The sequence below is a fragment of the Spermophilus citellus genome, assembly GCF_964194105.1.
Source record: "Spermophilus citellus genome assembly, chromosome: X".
NCBI lineage: Eukaryota > Metazoa > Chordata > Mammalia > Rodentia > Sciuridae > Spermophilus > Spermophilus citellus.
Window position 1 is genome coordinate 147,261,123 of NC_138190.1, and position 18,458 is coordinate 147,279,580.

General features: G+C 47.7%; 1 protein-coding gene across 2 annotated transcripts in view; it reads right to left on the minus strand.

The window, feature by feature from the left end:
- Positions 1–1,594: 1,594 nt before the first annotated feature.
- The window catches only part of MECP2 (methyl-CpG binding protein 2), a 76,761-nt gene continuing 59,897 nt past the window's right edge, over positions 1,595–18,458 (minus strand). For both annotated transcript variants that reach the window (XM_081277889.1, XM_081277890.1), the window contains 2 exons: positions 12,534–12,884; positions 1,595–11,402 (listed from right to left, as the gene is read on the minus strand). In XM_081277889.1, coding sequence (XP_081134015.1) covers positions 10,319–11,402; positions 12,534–12,884 — 1,435 coding nt within the window. In that variant the 3' untranslated portion in view covers positions 1,595–10,318. The remainder of the gene's footprint in view (positions 11,403–12,533; positions 12,885–18,458) is intronic.

Here is an 18,458-nt window from a genome sequence, read left to right on the forward strand (position 1 = left end):
CTGCCCACCCAAGAGTATAGACCTCTGCACACATCAGTGGTCTTAAGCCATTCAGAACCCCTTAGGTGTCCTGAAATATATCTAGCATGCTGTCCCTCAAAGCTATGAGAATGCAAATGCTACTGGCATACCCTTTACCAGAAGGTTGAGCTCAAACAGCTGTGGTGAAAATTCCCAAGCCTCTCCACTATACCTGTCCTCTTGTGCACATCTTCCTAAACTCCCTGAAGCTCCACACCTCTGTGCTTATCTGACCTTCCCACTGCACAGGAGACCCAAAGGTAGCAATGGAGCCTCTTTTCTCCAGCTGGATGCATCCTTGTAAGGCAATATTCCGACAGTCCCTCTTGCCTTAATCTCAACTGCAAGGAGGTTCCCCTATCCACTAGCTTATCCTCTCAGGAATTTAGAACTTTTTCCAGAAACAAGGTCTTCCCAAGACCCATGAATGGTCCCCACTAGAGCCTCTTCCCTGAAGCTACAGCCACTGTAGCCAGTCTTGAAGATGAGGGCGATCGGGCCCTGGGCCCCAATGGCTTCTCATGGAACAATCTTCACTGTGATACATACCAACTCCAGTATCCCAAATTATTATGCACATATGTGCTGAGCTCTATGGTGCAAAGACTTGGTCCTCCTTGGGCACGGAGGGAAATGAGCTCCAGGAACAGGTCTAGCACACAAAAGATGTTCAATGTATATAGGTTGCATTTTCAATTCTCTCATTTAACATTCAAGGCCAGGACTTAGAGGGGACTTTTTAGTAGCTGTGCCCACATATGCAGGTGAATCTGGACTCTGGGTGACTCCACAGTCCCACTGCTCCATGCCATTGTCCTCTCCTTCAGCCTAGCACCAGCATGAGCACAGCTGTAGCCTGAGTGGGTACCCTTATAGGAAGCCAGTGACAACAGGGCCTCCTTTGCACATGCCCTTTCCAGGTCAGGGAGCCACATTAGCTGTCAGCAGAGGCCATGCAAGGGTCTCAGCTACAATGGACCACAGGAGTCACAGTTGGGCGGAGGGTATCCGATAGCATCACAGCACATTGGAACTTAGGAGGTGCCCTGCCATATTGATAAGGAACAGTAAGTTGTGCAGCAGGCAGACTTAGGCCACACCCTTCCTATCATACAGTGGAGCAGTAGGCCTGGAAAGTACTGACTTGGAGCAGGATAAGGAGGATGCCAGGAAGGCCAGCATATGAAGCAGGCTTCCTTTCCCTCCCATGACAGAGCAGTCCTGAGAGTGGCTATTGGTGTTCAGGGACAGCTGGATCAAATGTGCAACATACCACCATGCTGTCAGGTGAGCTGGAGGGGACTGCTGACTTACAATGAAAGCCCAGACCTTGAGTCACTTTCACAGAGAGATTTATCGAGAATGCTAACAGCACAGGATACAGTACTTCCCAACAAAATGTGCAAACGCGTCACTTAGAAAGGCATGCTGAGTATTCTTTGCTTTCACATGTATTAAAAAACTTACAAAAATAAAATAAAACTGCGTGCTGCCCATCTTTTCAAATAGTAAAAGAACCTTATGAAAAAACCACTTGATTTTACAACAAAAGACACAAACGGACATTTTTATGTAAATTTATAAGGCAAACTCTTTATATAATAAATAGGTTACAGGGATTCAGTGGGGGGTGTTTTTGAAACGTATACAGGTACATTCAGACAGGTTTACTGAAATGGTACAAATTTCCTTAATAAATTGCCTTTTGTTTTTAAATATATCAGTGCTTTCAGTCATTTGGCTATACACAAAGAACCTTTTTTGAACACTACAAAAAAGCAATCAATATTTTTGTTTTTAAAACGACCTACTTATTTTCTAAAGTAATTGTCCCAAAACACAAAAACTGAAGGTGAATGCGACAGAGGGCTTTTAGAGACCCCCTCCAGCTAAGTCTGTCCTGGGCCTCTCCCAGTACCCCATGCATCCCCCAACTTCAGGCAGGCTTTCCAGCTGGAGCCAGCTCCCTTTAGTACAGGGTGGCCTGTCACTAGCAGCACTGTCTCACAGATCCATTTGGGAGGGGGCCAACATCCTGCCTTGTTTTTCCAGCTACTAAACTCCATGTGCAAATGGTCAACTCAAGGCATCACTGTCCTTGCCTGAAGGCATTAAGGGAGCACCAGTCTGTCCCTGTTCTGAGAGCCCAGAACAATCTCAACCAAGGGTAATGGCTTCTGAGAAGGATCTGTTTGCTATGGAAAGGGAAGGGGGTGTGTCACATCCAAATTTTGCTGGGGATCAGATGAAAGCAGAGAGAGACAGCCAGTACCTCCACTGTCATAACCTCCAGGATGGTAGGGAATAGAGATATCATATTAGTGCTGTATCCCTTGGAGGCAGGATAGGGCAGGAAAGAAGTGTTCTGACTGGTAATGCCCCTGGGGCATATCTTGGAGCCAAGAATGCCCCTTGCCCCTCCACCTGGCCTTATCCAGAAACAGCAGCAGTCAGGTGGGGAGTGGCCAATCCATCTGCCAACCCACCCCTAACCTGTGTCCACAGTGGGACATAGGGGCATGGGGAACCAGCTGCATACTCAGGCACAAGACCCTTCCTCCTTCCTCTTTAGCAGGGTCAGCTCTGCTCTCATATCCCCTCCTGGCTCTCCTTGAAGGAACAACAATCTTGTCTTTCCTAAAAATAACAATGATGGTAATAATCTTGGGGATGGGGAGCCAAAAGAATTCACTGGATGGAATAAAAACTGATTTTGCTCTGACTTTGAAAATGGCAACACATCAGCTTATTCGGTCTGTTGGCTTGGAATGGGACTCCAGGGCTCAACCTCTTTGAGTGGTTTCTGGATGATCTGGGCAGGGGTCATTTCTTCAGATTGCCCCTCTTGTCTCAGTCACCATTCCCCTCCTTCCGAATGCTTTTTTTTTTTTTTTTTTTTTTTTAAAAAGGTATCTAGAAGCATTTGTCTCTGGAACAATTACTTTAAACATGGTTACAATACAGACTTCAGTTCAAACACAGAAGAGATTTACTTAGCAAAGTTCCTTTCACCCACCAAAAATTACACAAATATAAGCCTCAACACCACAGTTAAGAGGACCAGTAGAAAGAACCTCAAGTTTGGAACACAAAAGGAGGGAAAAGAAAAACAAACCAAACCCAAACAGAAAAACCCCAGAAAGACAAGGAAAGGGTGAAGAAGGAAAGGGAAGGAGAGCAAACACAGCACACATTACAGTGTCCAGGTACACGGGAGCCCAGCACGAGGAAAGGGCTCGGCACACATTGAGTAACAGTCCTGGTGATATTTGGTCATATATTCATCAACTACTGACTCTGGAGCGGCTGTTATTGATTGAAGCAGTGACAAATCAAATGGAAAAGGAGGCCGTGGTAGCAAGGGAAGGAGCAGGCTTCAAGTTCTGTAAGCCTTTTGCACTCCACTGTCCAGCTCCCCAGAAACACTGAACTGGGTGGGCCCTGCTCCATCCGGGCAGGGCTAGAGGTCACCGGGTGAGGCTAACTCAGGCGCTGATTTCACATCAGTCACAAAGCACACACGTGGACACCCACCTGTCAGTGGCCAATCAGCAACAATGGCCTCTCATCTCCTCTGCCCCCATCCCAGGCTGGCTAGGAAAGAACGTCGCGACCCACTGCTAATACTGAACGCATACTGAAACAGGCCCTGGGACATGGGCCCAGAGGCTGCCCAGCTCCAGTCCTCCAAGGGGCCTGAAGGTAGACCGGCCACTCAAAGGGCCTACGACCGTCTCTCTGTTGGATTCTGGCCTCAGAGAAGCAATGATATGGGGGGGGGGTAGATTTTGGCCCTAGTGATTATAATGCTCTCTGCTTTGGAAGAACAAGTTTCTGGATTTTGTTTTTTGGTGTTTTTAATTACTTAAAAAATGATCAAAGAGAACTGTTACAGCTAAACTCTCTAGCGGTATTGCTCATTAAGAAATACAAAAGCAAATGCAATTACTCGTGGGAGAGAAGAGAAAGGGACACTTCTGGCATCTCCACTACTTCCTGGAGTGGACCCAGTGGACCGCCCCATGTGGTTCTGGGGTCCCTGACATTCTACCTGGTGTAGCTCATGGGTTCAGAGACAGGATAGGTCTCATCTCCCCTCCAGCCATCAGACCCAGTAAAGTAGGGAGGGTGAAATGCTTTGAGCCTTGCTGGTGGGGAGGCCTACCATGGGCTCCCCCAGCCAGGTCACTAGGATGGGGAAGCTGGGCCCCCCCTGTGCATCCAGTTCTCCACCACCCCTTGAGGTGGAAAAGACCAGGCTGTGCCAATGACTACATTCTGGACTTCGGCAGGTTGAGGGAATACTCCTGCACCCAGAATCTTAGGATCCCTTTCATAAGCACAAGAGAAAACAGTGCAAAACCTGGGTGCTGCCTAGAGCTTCCTTTGCTTGGCATAGGGAAGCCCTTGGAAGAAGTGAGGAGAGACCACAGATCTGCTTGGACCAAAGAAGTGACCAGCAGACAGATTTGTCATTTTTTTCTTTTTTCTTTTTATTTTCCCTTGTCCTATGCTATGGTAATCAGAAATATTGTAATTAAGCAACAGGTATAATTTTAACAGGTCTTTTTTTTGTGTGTGTGTGTAGAGCCACAAGCAAAATGAGTTTATAATTGTGCAATATACAGATATATATATATATATATATATAAATCCAACTGCTTTGTGTGTCTAGTTGGTGCATAAAATAAAAGGGACAGGAAAACTAAAAGCAAAACTAAAATGCAAAACAAAAGCCCAGGACAGAGGAAACAAAGCAGGCCTATGTGTATAGTCTATAAGTTACTGGATATAATCAGGGTCACCAGGAAGAACAGCTATACCACTTGACACACAGACACTACGAGCAGAGGGGCCGCCAGTGGGCAGGAGCCAAACCTCTTGGCCTTTTCACTGCATCTGCTCTCACTGCTGAGCAGGACCTGATAAAAGGCAAGGTAAACAGGGGGGAACTAGGGAGCAAAGGCCATTTGCCAAATGCCCAAAAGTTCTTGAATTCAAAGGCCAGACTTTGTTCCATAAAGGTCTGGTCCCTCCCTCTGCAGACAGGGGCCCTGTCCTCCTCCTTCACTGCCCTCTCTCCCTCTGCCCCAGGGGCTCTGTGCCTCTTCAAAGGGCAGGCAGGGTGATCTGGGGGAGGCAGAGAGGCTCTGGGGTGAGTTCAACAGGGAGTGCTAGGGTGCTTGCCACTCAGCCACTTCATTTGCACTCAACCTCTCCCCGACAAGAAGGGAGCAGAGCAGAAATGCAGAGGGAAGGCCCCCCACCCCGGCAGAGGACCTTCCCAGTTCCCTCCATAGAACTGTTTTCCTGACAAAACAGTACTCGGACAGGCTGTCAAGATAAGAGTGGAAAATTGGGTGGTGCTGGGACTTCTGGGCCACTGGTAAATGTTCTGCTTCCCACACCAAAAGCTGGCCTCTTGCAGCTTTGGGACCAAGCAGGCTGTTAACCTTCACACCACCCACAAAAGATAGAGTCAGAAGCCATGTCCTCAGGGACAACAACCTAACATGGTTCTCCACTGACAAAAGGCCCAGAATCTCAAGAGGCCCCTGGTTCTATCTCCTGTCGCAGGAGGCTTCAGATTGGAGTTTCCTTTGCCTATAATGTTCAACAGACATCTTAGGCCAAGCAGTAAGTATTTTTAGATCAGCATTTTTGCAAAAGCTTGCTCTTATTCATCAGAAACATCAAAATGTAATTTTCTGCCAAATGTTTTCTAGGTTTTCCTTCTAAATTGTTGAGAACTGGTTTCAGTGTTCAAATTTTCCCCTATATATGTAATTTTAGGCCCTGGAGGAGGCAGTATCCTAGCGATTTATAACAATTAGACTAAGCCTTTTTCTAAAGATTGATATAGTATCTAAAAGAGAAAGACATCAAAATGGAGAGAATCAACAAATTCCTTCAGAGTGGAGCTGGTTCACTGATGCAGAGAGCAGGGATGAAGAGTGGGAAGAGGATGTGGAGGGAGCAGAGGGTTTGGCCCAGGCATGGGGCACTACTGCATTTGCCCCTGCCCCACTCCTGTGGCAGGTTTCTCAGGTCCCCTTCGGCAGCAACTTGGGGCTTTGCTATGCCATTGTCCACAAGGGGCTCTAGAAACTGCATACTTCCCGAAGTCTAGGCCATTGGTCCTAGAGTTTGCAGGTGTGAACCTGAATCTGGAGACCATAATGGGCAAGGACACGGGCTATGAACTGATGCGCAAAGGTCTTCTCAAAGAACCGGCACCAGTGATCTCCCCACCGTTGTCAGCCCAGACCCTGGCTGGCATGCTCTGTGAAAGGGGCTGTGGCTGGATGGGCACACAGGGCTCTGGCTGCTAGGCTCCACTTGTGCTAAACGAAATCTGATTGGTCCCACCTGGTGGATTCAATACATACCCTTTTGCTCTCTCCTGGGCTTGAGCCACTTATCAGAGATCCTATTGGCTAAGGAAACTCCTTTCCCCACCTAACTTGGCAGTTTGTTTCTGGTTATTACTGTCCTTCATGATCACTGTCACAGCAGTAACATGCTCGGCAGAGAAGCAGGTGACATCTTAGGGCTGCTCTGGTTCCCATTTCCAATGTGTGTGGTTGCTAGTCTGGTATGATGCTACTGATGAATATACTGTTCTCTGCACCCACACTAGGGTGGCAGCTTTCACCATCCGGTGAGCTGAGAAGCTGGGGCTCTTGGCTAGTCTGGTATTGATAGACTGGGGGATGTGGTTTTTCTAGATGTCCCTTCTGCCTTTTGATATGGACATGCAGTGCCAGCAGAAGGGAGCTGTACTAGAGCCTGGCTGTGCTGAGCATCCTCAGCTCACTGCACTGTCAAGGCCAGCAATTCCACTGGTTATGATAGACCCACCAATGGGTAGGGCAGGGCCAGGCTGGGTATACCTGCGAGAAGCTGAAGGATATACAGCATTCTGTCAGGAGAGGAGGTAGTAACTAACAACTAGGACAGGGTAGGGGAGACTGTGGATGTGACCTTAGTGACTTAGCCCAATGGTATCTGAAAGCTGTCGGTCAATTCCTATATTCACATATTCACTGAAAGATGCCCCCCCAATCTTCATAGTGTTCAAGTACAGACAAAATTGAGGTCACACCCCAAAACTGGGCCGGACACAGCTGGTGAGAATCCCATGGCTTAAGGCTTTCCCTCCAACCTCCTACAACTTGACCCCAAGGCAGGGGTGGCCTGGGAGCTGCAGGGCCCATGCCTGCCAGGGTGATAAACTGCCAAAGCTGCCTATTTAGACGCGGCTGACTCATGATGCCCTTATTTGGGGAACAAGGAATGGGGAAAAAAGGGGGAAATGGATTAAACCCTAAGGAGCTGTAGACACCACCTGCAGTTTGGAAACCAACTCTAAGGGAAAGCATCTGGGGAGTAAGGAAACTGCAGGTGGGGCCCAACTGAAAGAAAACAACACTTGAAATGCTGTGTTCCCAACCATGAATGCCCAATCAACCCAGGTGACGGGGGGCCTGGTGGCCCCTACACTCCTCTTCCCAAGACCAGGTGGCACCCAGCCCAGGAGCCACATTTAGCTGGACTAAGTATAATGTGCAAAAACCACAACATTCTTCTTGGTGACAACCTGGCTGGGTGTCGTGCTTGCGTGGATAGGTAGGTGTCCTTTGTGGGTGCGAGGCCACTGCAGGGTCAGGGGCCTTTTGTCCTTGGAGGAAGAGGAGTTCCAAAGTACTCGTCCCCTCCTCTGACCCCCCTTCCCTTCCTGGGGAGGAGTCAGAAGTGAGGCTGGGAGGATCAACAGCAGAGCGGGCATAAGGGATTGGATCGGCTGATGGGAGTCTGGTTGCAGGACTTGCTTTTACAGCATAAGGAAATGGATACAAATATGCTAGAAAGTCCAACTATGACTCTACAAACAGAACGGGGCAAATTCCCTCGCTTCTAACCATTCCAGAAGAGACAAACACGGTTTTATCTTAAACTATTGATAGGAACTGTCAACTATGGTTCCTGATCACTAAAGACTGGCAAGGAAGTGCTAGACAGTTTCTATGATGTTTCACTCCTTCATGATTACACCGTATTAAGAAAGAAGCCAGGGGACAATAACTGAAATACACAAGACAACACGCACTTGACAGTTCATGGCAGCAGCTCACATGGGACGTGCCTGTGGGTGTTTCTGGAAGCATAAGACTGCTGTCTCATTTGCTACTTTGATAAAGTACTTCTCAGTTGGACAGATTTAGATATAAGAGACATCTCTGTAAACACAGAAAAGGATATACCAATATGATGAAGATATGCAGCTAGATAAGGACTTCCTGAACAGAGGTGAAAACTTTGGGATCCCAAATGAAGAGTGATCAATTAAAAACCCACAGCAAGCCCAAGCTTCTAAACCCCAACACCACACTCACAGACCAGAGATTGAAATGTGTGGTATGTCGGCCCCGCCCAGTCTCTAGCAAGCAAAAGTAAAACAGTTCCACTGGAGGAGGACTGGGTAGGGAAGGGAGGGCAGAGGAGGGACTGGGGACTTAGGTGCGGGTGCCAGCTCAGGTCTTGGGAGGGTTTGCACTTGTCCTGCCATCTGCCCTGCCACACTCTGCTAGACATCAGACTTCTGAGGGGGGCGGAGGGTGATGGGCCTGGAGCCCCTGCTAGGCCACTCAATGAATGGCAGGCCACAGGGGACCTCTGTGCCTTCCTCAGATACCACATGTGGCCTAGCTTCTCTGGCCCACTTCTTTAAAGCAGAAGGGTGGAAAGGCATGTTGTTTAGGGTCTGAAGTCTTTTGCCTTTTTCTTACCAGGGAAGAGGGCCTACCTAGGAGAGCAAAAACTCACTGCTCTTCACAGATGCCAGGGCAAATTCAGCAGAGCCCAGGACTTCCTCAGGGATCAGAAATGATGGGGCTGGTGCTGGTAACAGGGAGGCAAAGGGGAAGGAGAGTTCTAGGGGGTGGAGCCAACTGTGTCAGCTCAGTGTATGGTTGGGCATTGCGGCTGCCTGGAACAGAGGGGATGAACTGGGAGGTAGGAGGAAGGGGAAGAAATGAAAGAATGAAATGAAAGGCAGGCAGAAATGGAAGGAAAGAAGAGAAACCAATCAGGAAGTCCTTATAAAATTGCAGCAAACACTTAGAGTTTCGGAGCTTCGTGGGAACCCTATGTGCTGAGACCACTTTAAAACAAGCGCAGGTATATACAGATCCAGGTAGTTCTGAACACCATCATGTCTGGTGGCTTGAGGGACAAAGTGTCACCAATTCAAGCCAGCTTGCTCTCAGAGCATCTGTTTGTTTTGAAGTGGGAACATGAAGACTCAATAGTGCAAATAATCTAAACTGTCCCTAAAGGAGAACTGGAAAGTAATTGGAAGAACATTTTCCCTCTCTTCCCTCCTTGCCCTTTGTCCCATCAATAAGTCCCTAATTACCAGTCACAGACTGCTCTGAGCCACTAGGAATCTCTCTTGCCCTGCTGCACTAGGCCTGGCCTGATCCTGGGCCAGCCTGCCTGTGCCTCCTCCTGCTGCTTCCATAGCTTCTCTCTTTAGCGCCACCCACTGGATGAAGTGCCTCGAGAATGGTTGATGCCACCTCACCCTGGGCCCTCTCCTGTGGCTCAGGCCAGTCTACACTCAGCAGTTCAGGACTCCCTCTTAGCCATGCCAGAGTTGGAGCAGACCAGGTGCCACCTTCCTGTCCTGTGAAATGTCATCAGTTTTGGATTGGGGCTGACGTGGGGCTAGACTTGTGCCACCACGGGTGAGATCACATGGGCCATAGCCACTGGCCATCTCCGTCGTCTTCTCTAAAGAATCCAACGGTCTCTCCTGCCTCATACCTCATTGTCCCACCATGGTTGGGAGTGGGAGAGGTGAGGGAGATAGAGTAGCTGTGGGTGGGGTACCAATGGCACCAAAAAACTGGAGTGTCCTCTCAACTGTTCTCTGTCCTTAATGACCACATGAGGAAAAGATTTGGGTGGGAAGGGAGGTGCCTGGTCAACAGCTTGTCTGGTCAGTAGTATCTGCAGCAAGCCTTGTTGAAGGAGCCTAGTTTAGAAAAGTGCAAAGCTACTTCTGGCCCTGGTTAGGTCTTCAACCTGACTGTGCTTGTCGGTAAGAAAAACATCCCCAATGCTCCAACTACTCCCACCCTGAAGCCACGAAACTCTAAGTTTACTGAAAGAAAAAAAAATATTTTTTATTTCAGTTAATCGGGAAGCTTTGTCAGAGCCCTACCCATAAGGAGAAGAGACAACAGCTGCCTTTATTCTTGTTGGTTTGCTTTGCAATCCGCTCTGTGTAAAGTCAGCTAACTCTCTCGGTCACGGGCGTCCGGCTGTCCACAGGCTCCTCTCTGTTTGGCCTTGGCATGGAGGATGACACAATGTCTTTGCGCTCTCCCTCCCCTCGGTGTTTGTACTTTTCTGCGGCTGTGGCGGCAGTAGCAACGGCGGGCTGAGTCTTAGCTGGCTCCTTGGGACAGCCGTCACTCTCCAGCGAGCCTCCTCGGGGCATCTTCTCCTCTTTGCAGACACTGCTGCTCAAGTCCTGGGGCTCAGGGGGGCTGGTGGGGTCCTCGGAGCTCTCAGGCTCAGGTGGGGGCGGGGGTGGGGGCGGGAGCAGCGGCACAGGGGCCTTTGGGGACTCTGAGTGGTGGTGGTGATGGTGGTGCTCCTTCTTGGGGGGTGAAGAGGCGCTGCTGCTGCGCCCCTTAGGGCTGCTCTCCTTGCTTTTCCGCCCGGGGCTCTTGCAGGTCTTCAGTCCCTTCCCACTCTTCTCACCGAGGGTGGACACCAACAGGGGCTTCACTACTTCCTTGACCTCAATGCTGACTGTCTCACGGGTCTTGCGCTTCTTGATGGGGAGCACGGTCTCCTGCACGGACCGGATGGAAGACTCCTTCACGGCTTTTTTCTTGGCCTCAGCAGCAGCAGCTGCCACCACACTCCCTGGCTTTCTGCCCCGTTTCTTGGGAATAGCCTGGGGATCGGCCTCAGCTTTTCGCTTCCTGCCAGGGCGTTTGATCACCATGACCTGGGCAGATGTGGTGGCCCCACCCCCCTCGGCCTTGCCCCCAGGTGATGCTTGAAAAGGCATTTTGACCAGGAGCTTCCCAGGACTTTTCTCCAGGACCCTTTTCACCTGAACACCTTCGGATGCTGCTGCCTTGGGTCTCGTGGTGCCGCTCCCTTTGGGGCGTCCCCGACCTCTGCCAGTTCCTGGAGCTTTGGGAGATTTGGGCTTCTTAGGTGGTTTCTGCTCTCGCCGGGAGGGGCTCCCTCTCCCAGTTACCGTGAAGTCAAAATCATTAGGGTCCAGGGAGGTGTCGCCTACCTTTTCGAAGTACGCAATCAACTCCACTTTAGAGCGAAAGGCTTTTCCTTGGGGACTGTGGGACAAACGAAGAGACACAAAGAAAAATCAGAGGCTTTCCATAGCAATATAAGAGATGAGGCAGAGCAGATGGTGCTTGTGAGCTCTCTGATAGATGTTATACTCGATCAAGAGTCACACTGAAAAAAACTCAGGATGAGCTAAAGGGGCACAACCAGGTCAGATGTATGGGCAGGAATCAGGTCACCAGGGAGTGAGCACCTGTATGGCCTGCTCTGGTGCCAGAACAACTCAGTGCTGGCTGCTCACCAGATGTTGGCTGGAAGCCCTGATGGGGAGCACGGTCTCCTGCATGGAGCAGATGGAAGACTCCTTCACGGCTATAACTATAACCCAGGTGGACCCGACTATAACCCAGGCCACTCCTCTGACCTTCTGTACAATCTAGCAACCAAAGGGGTCAGGTTTAGTAAAGTGGGGGCCATCAGGCTGGGGCTCATTCTGCTGGTTGTTGCCCAGGCCTGATCCACCATCAGAACATTCCTGTGTCTGAATTTGGGCATGGTGCTCAGTTGCTCTGGGAATCCATTTCAGTGGGATAATGCTTTGCTCATCCTTCTTAGAATTGTGGAATTAAATGAGACTGTTCACAATCATACTTTGAAAACCGCTAGCCTTTCTGGGATCATTTAAGGTGCAGAACTGGGATGTACTTCTTAACTGCTCCTCTAAACCTTTGACCCTGGAAGTTAACTCTGCTTCAACCAAGAACACCCAGCTGTCACTCTAATGCTAGACAAATGCAAAGGATACAGCTGGAAATGCACATAGAGCCTGTCTGCCTCTTTTCCCAGAAGCCCTTTTAGCACACCTTACCCAATACTGATTTGCAGAGGAAAATAAAATCAGACTAGATACTTCTGCTATTTCATCTCCAGACAAGGACTTGAGGTATGGTAAGGGTAAAATGGGCCTGCTACCCCTAGCACTTCCAGGCAGGATAGAGACCTCTGTACAAAGTCATTTTTAAGTATACCTGGTCCTTATGTTCATTATTTTTTTCGCTCCCCAGGTGGGGTTATCCACACACATTTTTCTGATCAATGAGCAGCAAAGAGCTATATTTCCAATGGATCCCTGTCCCTGACCTCCCCACCCTGGAGAAACAAGACCAGTTCTTACTTACTTGATCAAATAGACATCATACTTCCCAGCGGAGCGGCCAGACTTCCTTTGTTTAAGCTTTCGTGTCCAACCTTCAGGCAGGGTGGGGTCATCATACATGGGTCCCCGGTCACGAATGATGGAGCGGCGCTGTTTGGGGGAAGCAGAAGCTTCTGGCACAGCTGGGGCAGAGCCCGATCCTTCTGATGTCTCTGCTTTGCCTGCCTCTGCTGGCTCGGCAGAATGGTGGGCTGATGGCTGCAGAGGCTCATGTTTGCCTTCTTTGTCTTCTTTCTTATCTTTCTTCACCTTTTTAAACTTCAAGGGTTTGTCCTTGAGGCCCTGGAGATCCTGGTCTTCTGACTTTTCTTCCCTGAAGTGTTAAACAAGTATGTAAGTATCACAGAGAACACACTGGTCTGCAGAAAAGCAAGCAAGGGCGAATTTGGAGCACATGTGAGGCTACTGCATACCCAGATCCTGGTGACTTCCCCAGTGTATTCCTGGGCTAGCCTGGGGCCCAATGCAGGGACTCTGGGCTGCTAGTGGTGTTGACCAAGTGCATCTGACCCATAATGTGGCCACCCCAAGTCCCAGTCAGAGCATCTCAAGGGAGTGAGCAACCTGTACGGGTATCTTTCTTTTGAGTACAAGCACTTGGAGCTTCTTAGCAAATCACTTTGGCAGAGGCCAATTTACGAGTCATACCTGAGGGCTCCTGGGCTTGCCGACTGACAAGAGGCCCTCCACCGGAAAGGAGTTGCTCACCCCAATGGGGGTGGGAGTTTCCTCCAGGAAGGCCCAGGTTTGGGTGAGTTTTTGGTTTTCTCAAGTGTGTTAACACACCTATCAAATCTGTGCTCAATAAAAATCAGCGTGTGAGGCACAATACAACTTGATGATAGGAACATGGCCTAGCACAACCCCCAGGGAGATGGTATACAGCAGTGTCATGAAAACACCTTATACAAGGTTTATAGCCAGCCAACCTGTGTTCAAATTCTGGCTTTGCCACTTTCCAAACACAGAACCAGGCAAGTGACTTCAGTACTTCTTGCTTCAGTTTCCTCATCTCAACAATGAGGACTCCTTACTGTGACTATCATGGAATAAAATTCCTGAAGGTACTATATAAATGCCAGCTATTGCCAACTGCTGCTCAGGGTTCTGGTGTGAGAAGAGATTCTAGGTCATGTTTTTTTTGTTTTTTGTTTTTTTTTTGGTGTGTGTGTGTGTTCCTTGGGATTGAACCAGTGCCTTGTGCACCCAAGGCAAGCACTCTACCAACTGAGCTATATTTCCAGCCCTCACATAGGCCTTTACTGCAAGACACTCCCTTATAAGGAATGGCCTTGGTCCCAGCAGATGTGGAGGGAAAAGGACAAAGGTTTAGTTCAGTGTGTCCCCTTCCTGCGGGCACAGATGAGCACCCAAAAGCACTCTCCCCATTCCTCAGCAGGATGCCTGCCCATTATTTTATGAATACAAAAGCAGCTCCCTCCCTACACATCAGTTCAGCCTGGTAGGGTCCCTTCTTCATGTATTTTAGGGATCAGTTTGGCTGTAATGCTCTAGTGACCATCTGAGGGAAACAAGAGACTCCAGGACTTTAGAACCTGGCAATGCTGTGGCCTGTACCTCTGAGCTGCAGGCCAGGTCAAGGGAAGCTTATAAAGAAACAGCAGCTACTCCCCAGTTCCTTGGTTAGCAGTTTATTCTGGAAAAGAACATGACCATTCCTTTGTGTTCTCAGCTCTAGAGTTCCCTGTCCTACTTGGTTCATGTTATTGCTGGTCACTGCCACATGACTGGTGTACCCCAAGCAACTTCCGCTCTTGCCCTCATTGTGGTAACTACAATAAAGGCACTGTGGTGTGCACCAACATGCACCATCAGGAAACTGGATCTCAAACAATGTGGTAAGTCACTAAAGGCTGGTTAGTTAGCTTCAGGACTCAAAAGCTACATGGACAAAACTTTCCAGAATGATCAGGTCAGGTGTGGGGAGGCAGCAGTGGCTCCCACTGAGTGAGAAGATCCTAGTGAGGGAGCACCCCAGCTCCACTGTGGCTTATTCCTGAATTTCTGCTTATCCTGAATCTTCCTGTAGCAGTTTAGGGTCCATAGTAAGGCTGCTAGTTTCACCTAGAGCCATGCCACATATAGATGCATCTAACAGCCCATGTGGGGGGCCTTTTCTCACTGAAAAGTATGTGTCCCTAATGTGTTTCAGCACAGGGCTCACTTTAAAAAATTTTTTTTAAGTTGTAGATGGACACAATACCTTTATTTTATTTAGTTTTATGTGGTGCTGAGGATCAAACTCATTGCCTCATATGTGCAAGGCAAGTACTCTGCCACCGAGCCATAATCCCAGCCCTCACTTTAAAAAAAATCTTTTTTTTAGTTGTAGATGAACACAATACCTTTATTTATTTATTTTATGTGGTGCGGGGGATGGGGATCAAAACCCAGTGCCTTATGCATGCCAGGCAAATGCTCTACCACCTAGCCACAACCCTGCCCCCCCCCCTCACTTTTCATGTCTGTCACTCTTAGGATTCTCAATGGTAAATGAGGAAAAGCCCTGGGAATGTAGGTGTGGCCTGTGGCTTGATTATTCAGCCATTGGGGCTGGACCACTAGGCAGCAACTCTCCATGGAGAGGAGAGAAGGGGAGCTCACTAACAGAGCAGGCAAGAGAAAGGCCAAGGCAGCAGACAGGCATTCTACATAAATCCCCAGGGTCCTGCCTAATGCCAGGGCTGCTCCCTGGAAACTACACAGTGCTGGAGTCTGAGAAAAACACTGGACTAATGGGAAATGTTGGCTTCTTCAGAAATCTCATTTGTATTCTCAAATATCTTAACTACCACAAGGTCAAGTACCAACTATATGACCAAAGAAATGCCTTCCAGAAATCTTCTGAGAAGAAAAGCATGATGATATTCACTACAGCATTATTTTGACTAGCCAAAGACTGTAGACCCTTCAGATCCCTGTCATCAGGGCCTGGTGAATAAACTATGGTGCAGCCACATGCTGGACTTAGCTTCATAAGGATGACCTGCTGCAAAGTGAGTTCCAGGATCCATTGTTAAGTGAAAAAGTAAAATGCAGAAGTGTTTATCAAACTACCTGTGGTGCAGGAAAGAGAAACTGAGGAAGGACAGAAGCCATTAGTTGGCCTGGAGGTAGCAGGAACAAGGTGAGAAAGCTTTAGTAGTGCCCTGGGTGGAGCTCAGGGTGGAGTAAATGGAGGATATAGTACCAGCCTGAGGGTAGAGAGAGAGTCACTGGTGGACTGATGTGGGGCAGGGGTGAATTAAGGACCAAGTTAAAGTGTGGGGGGACAGTGTGCCACTGATTGAGAAGGGAAAGATCGATGAGGAGAGGCCCTCAAAGGCTTTTTAGCTACAACATATAAAAGGGGAAAGATGTGCTTGGACTTGGACTTGGGCCTAAGTCAACTTTCTTTTTTTTAGGTTCTAGTATAAATTATAGTAAAAACATAATATATAAAGTTTTCCTTGGGCTGAGGTTGTGGCTCAGAGGTAGAGCACTCGCCTAGTATGCGTGAAGCACTGGGTTCGATACTCAGCATCACATAAAAATAAACAAAGATATTGTGTCCACCTATAACTAAAAAAAAATATTAAACCATTTTTTTTCCTCTTTTTATACTAGGGATGGAGCCCAGGGGTGCTTAACCACTGAGCCACATCCCTAGCCCACTTGAAACAAGATCTCACTAAGTTGCTGAGGCTGGTTTTGAACTTGCAACCCTCCTGCCTCAGTCTTCCAAGCTGCTAGGATTACAGGTGTGTGCCACTGTGCCCAGATTTTTTGATTCAGCTGATCTGGCTAGCTAAGCAAGTGTTCTCTTTCTCTCTTACTGCTCCATGTGCATCACTGCTGAAGCTATGTGCTCAGTTGAGGAGGACAACCACCCCAGATAGAGGAGGACTGTTCTTTGGTCAAGGGTATATAAGTAGGTACATTCCCATGCTAGAATCTCTAAACAACTCGTTTTTAATCCTTTCTAAGAGTCCAATAAGTGAACTTTTAATATTACTGAAGATGGGGAATAAAGGGCCTCTAATTCTAGTATTCTAGTTCTGCAGGTGAAATTATTTGAAGTAAATAATAACCATATGATGATTTTCCATTTTGTGCACTGAAAGGCACAGGTGTTTGTTATTGTATTTTCTCACTGTTAATTCATATTTAAAAAGAAATAAGAAAATCCCACAAAGAAACCTGGATTCTGTTTGGCATAGAATAGAGTTAAAATTTATATAAAATAGGCTCTCCAAATGAGTTTACCCTGGCCTATGGGTCTGCTCAGTCCTAGGGTGAATGGGGCACTTGTACATCCCCATTTCCAGGGTGCTAGGCAGCTTCCCAAGGCTGCTCTCCAGGGGTTTACTAAAATATATTTTTTTGAAGATACCAAACACACATCTTCACCCTTCCTGTAATCAGACCATAAGTAGACACACAATCTTGCGATGAATTATGAAGAGAACTAAGCACCTAGTTTACACTTTCATATAGTTGAGAGTTAGATGAATCCTTAGAAAAACTACCTATTCAACACTTGTGTGTTATGAATGAAAAAAAGGAAGTTCAACTACACAAAGAAACATGTCTGAGGTTACTACTGAGTCTACAACCAAGAAAAAATACCTCCTGATGCCTGGCTTTGCTGTAATACACATGTGCACATGTGCTCTTTGATAGCCTTTGTTATTGTGCCTATCCTATCACCATTGTGGTGCCTTTCCCTAGAAGGAAAAGTGACCAATGATGCCTTTCCTGTGTCACCAGAGGCTCTCAGCCTGCTCCTTCCCACATATGTCTCCATTTAGAAATCTTTGTCTTGCAGATTCAGTTAAAAAGGCACTTTGGACAGGCCTCCCAGCTTCTGCCTCTCCTCTCCCAATTCTGTAAGCCAGGCTTCCCCATGAACCACATTGTACTTAAAATATACAAGAGTGGGGGCTGGGGATGTGGCTCAAGCGGTAGCGCGCTCGCCTGGCATGCGTGCGGCCCGGGTTCGATCCTCAGCACCACATACCAACAAAGATGTTGTGTCTGCCGAAAACTAAAAAAATAAATATTAAAATTCTCTCTCTCTTTAAAAAAATACACAAGAGTGTACCAATCCTCCACTTCTTTATTCGTGTACAGTGTAGGCACAGGAGCAACACTTGTATCTGCTTTGTGTGTGTGAATGTGTGTGTGTGTGTGTGTGTGTGTGTGTGTGTGTGGTATTGAGAATTGAACCCAGAGGTGCCCTACCACGGAGCTATATCCCCAGCCTTTTTAATTTTTATTTTGAGACAGGGTCTTGCTAAGTTGCCCAGGCTGGCCTCCAACTTGTGATCCTTCTGCCTCAGCCTCCTGAGTATCTGGGATTACAGGTATGTGCCCAGTTTACATCTGCATCTTTGGATGGCTGTACCCCTCTCTTCTAGTAGGCGAGGGCTAGCTTAGCAGTAAAATCAGGCTGGCTCTGAACAAGTGAATAAAATTATGAGTTTAGGAACTACCAGTACTCTCTTGGACATCAGCATCACGAGAACAGTGGTATGAAGGATGGTTACACCATGAAGATGGATGAGCTTCCAGCAATGTAGCACACAGTCCTTCTGCTGAAACAACTAAAAATGCTGGACCAAATATATTTAAAAAAACACTAGAGAAGACATTATAAAAATGTTTTAAATGTACCTACACACTGGTAAGTAAGGAATACACAGGGTAAAGAGTTAGGAGACTTTGTTCCTATACATTTTGTTTGATTCTCTTTCTCCTTCTCTCAGGGCTTTTGCATGTGTGTGTGTATATATATATATATATATATATATATATATATATATATATATATATATATATATCTATCTTCTGAAAAGTTTTTTGAGGTGCAAGTTTTTTTTTTCTT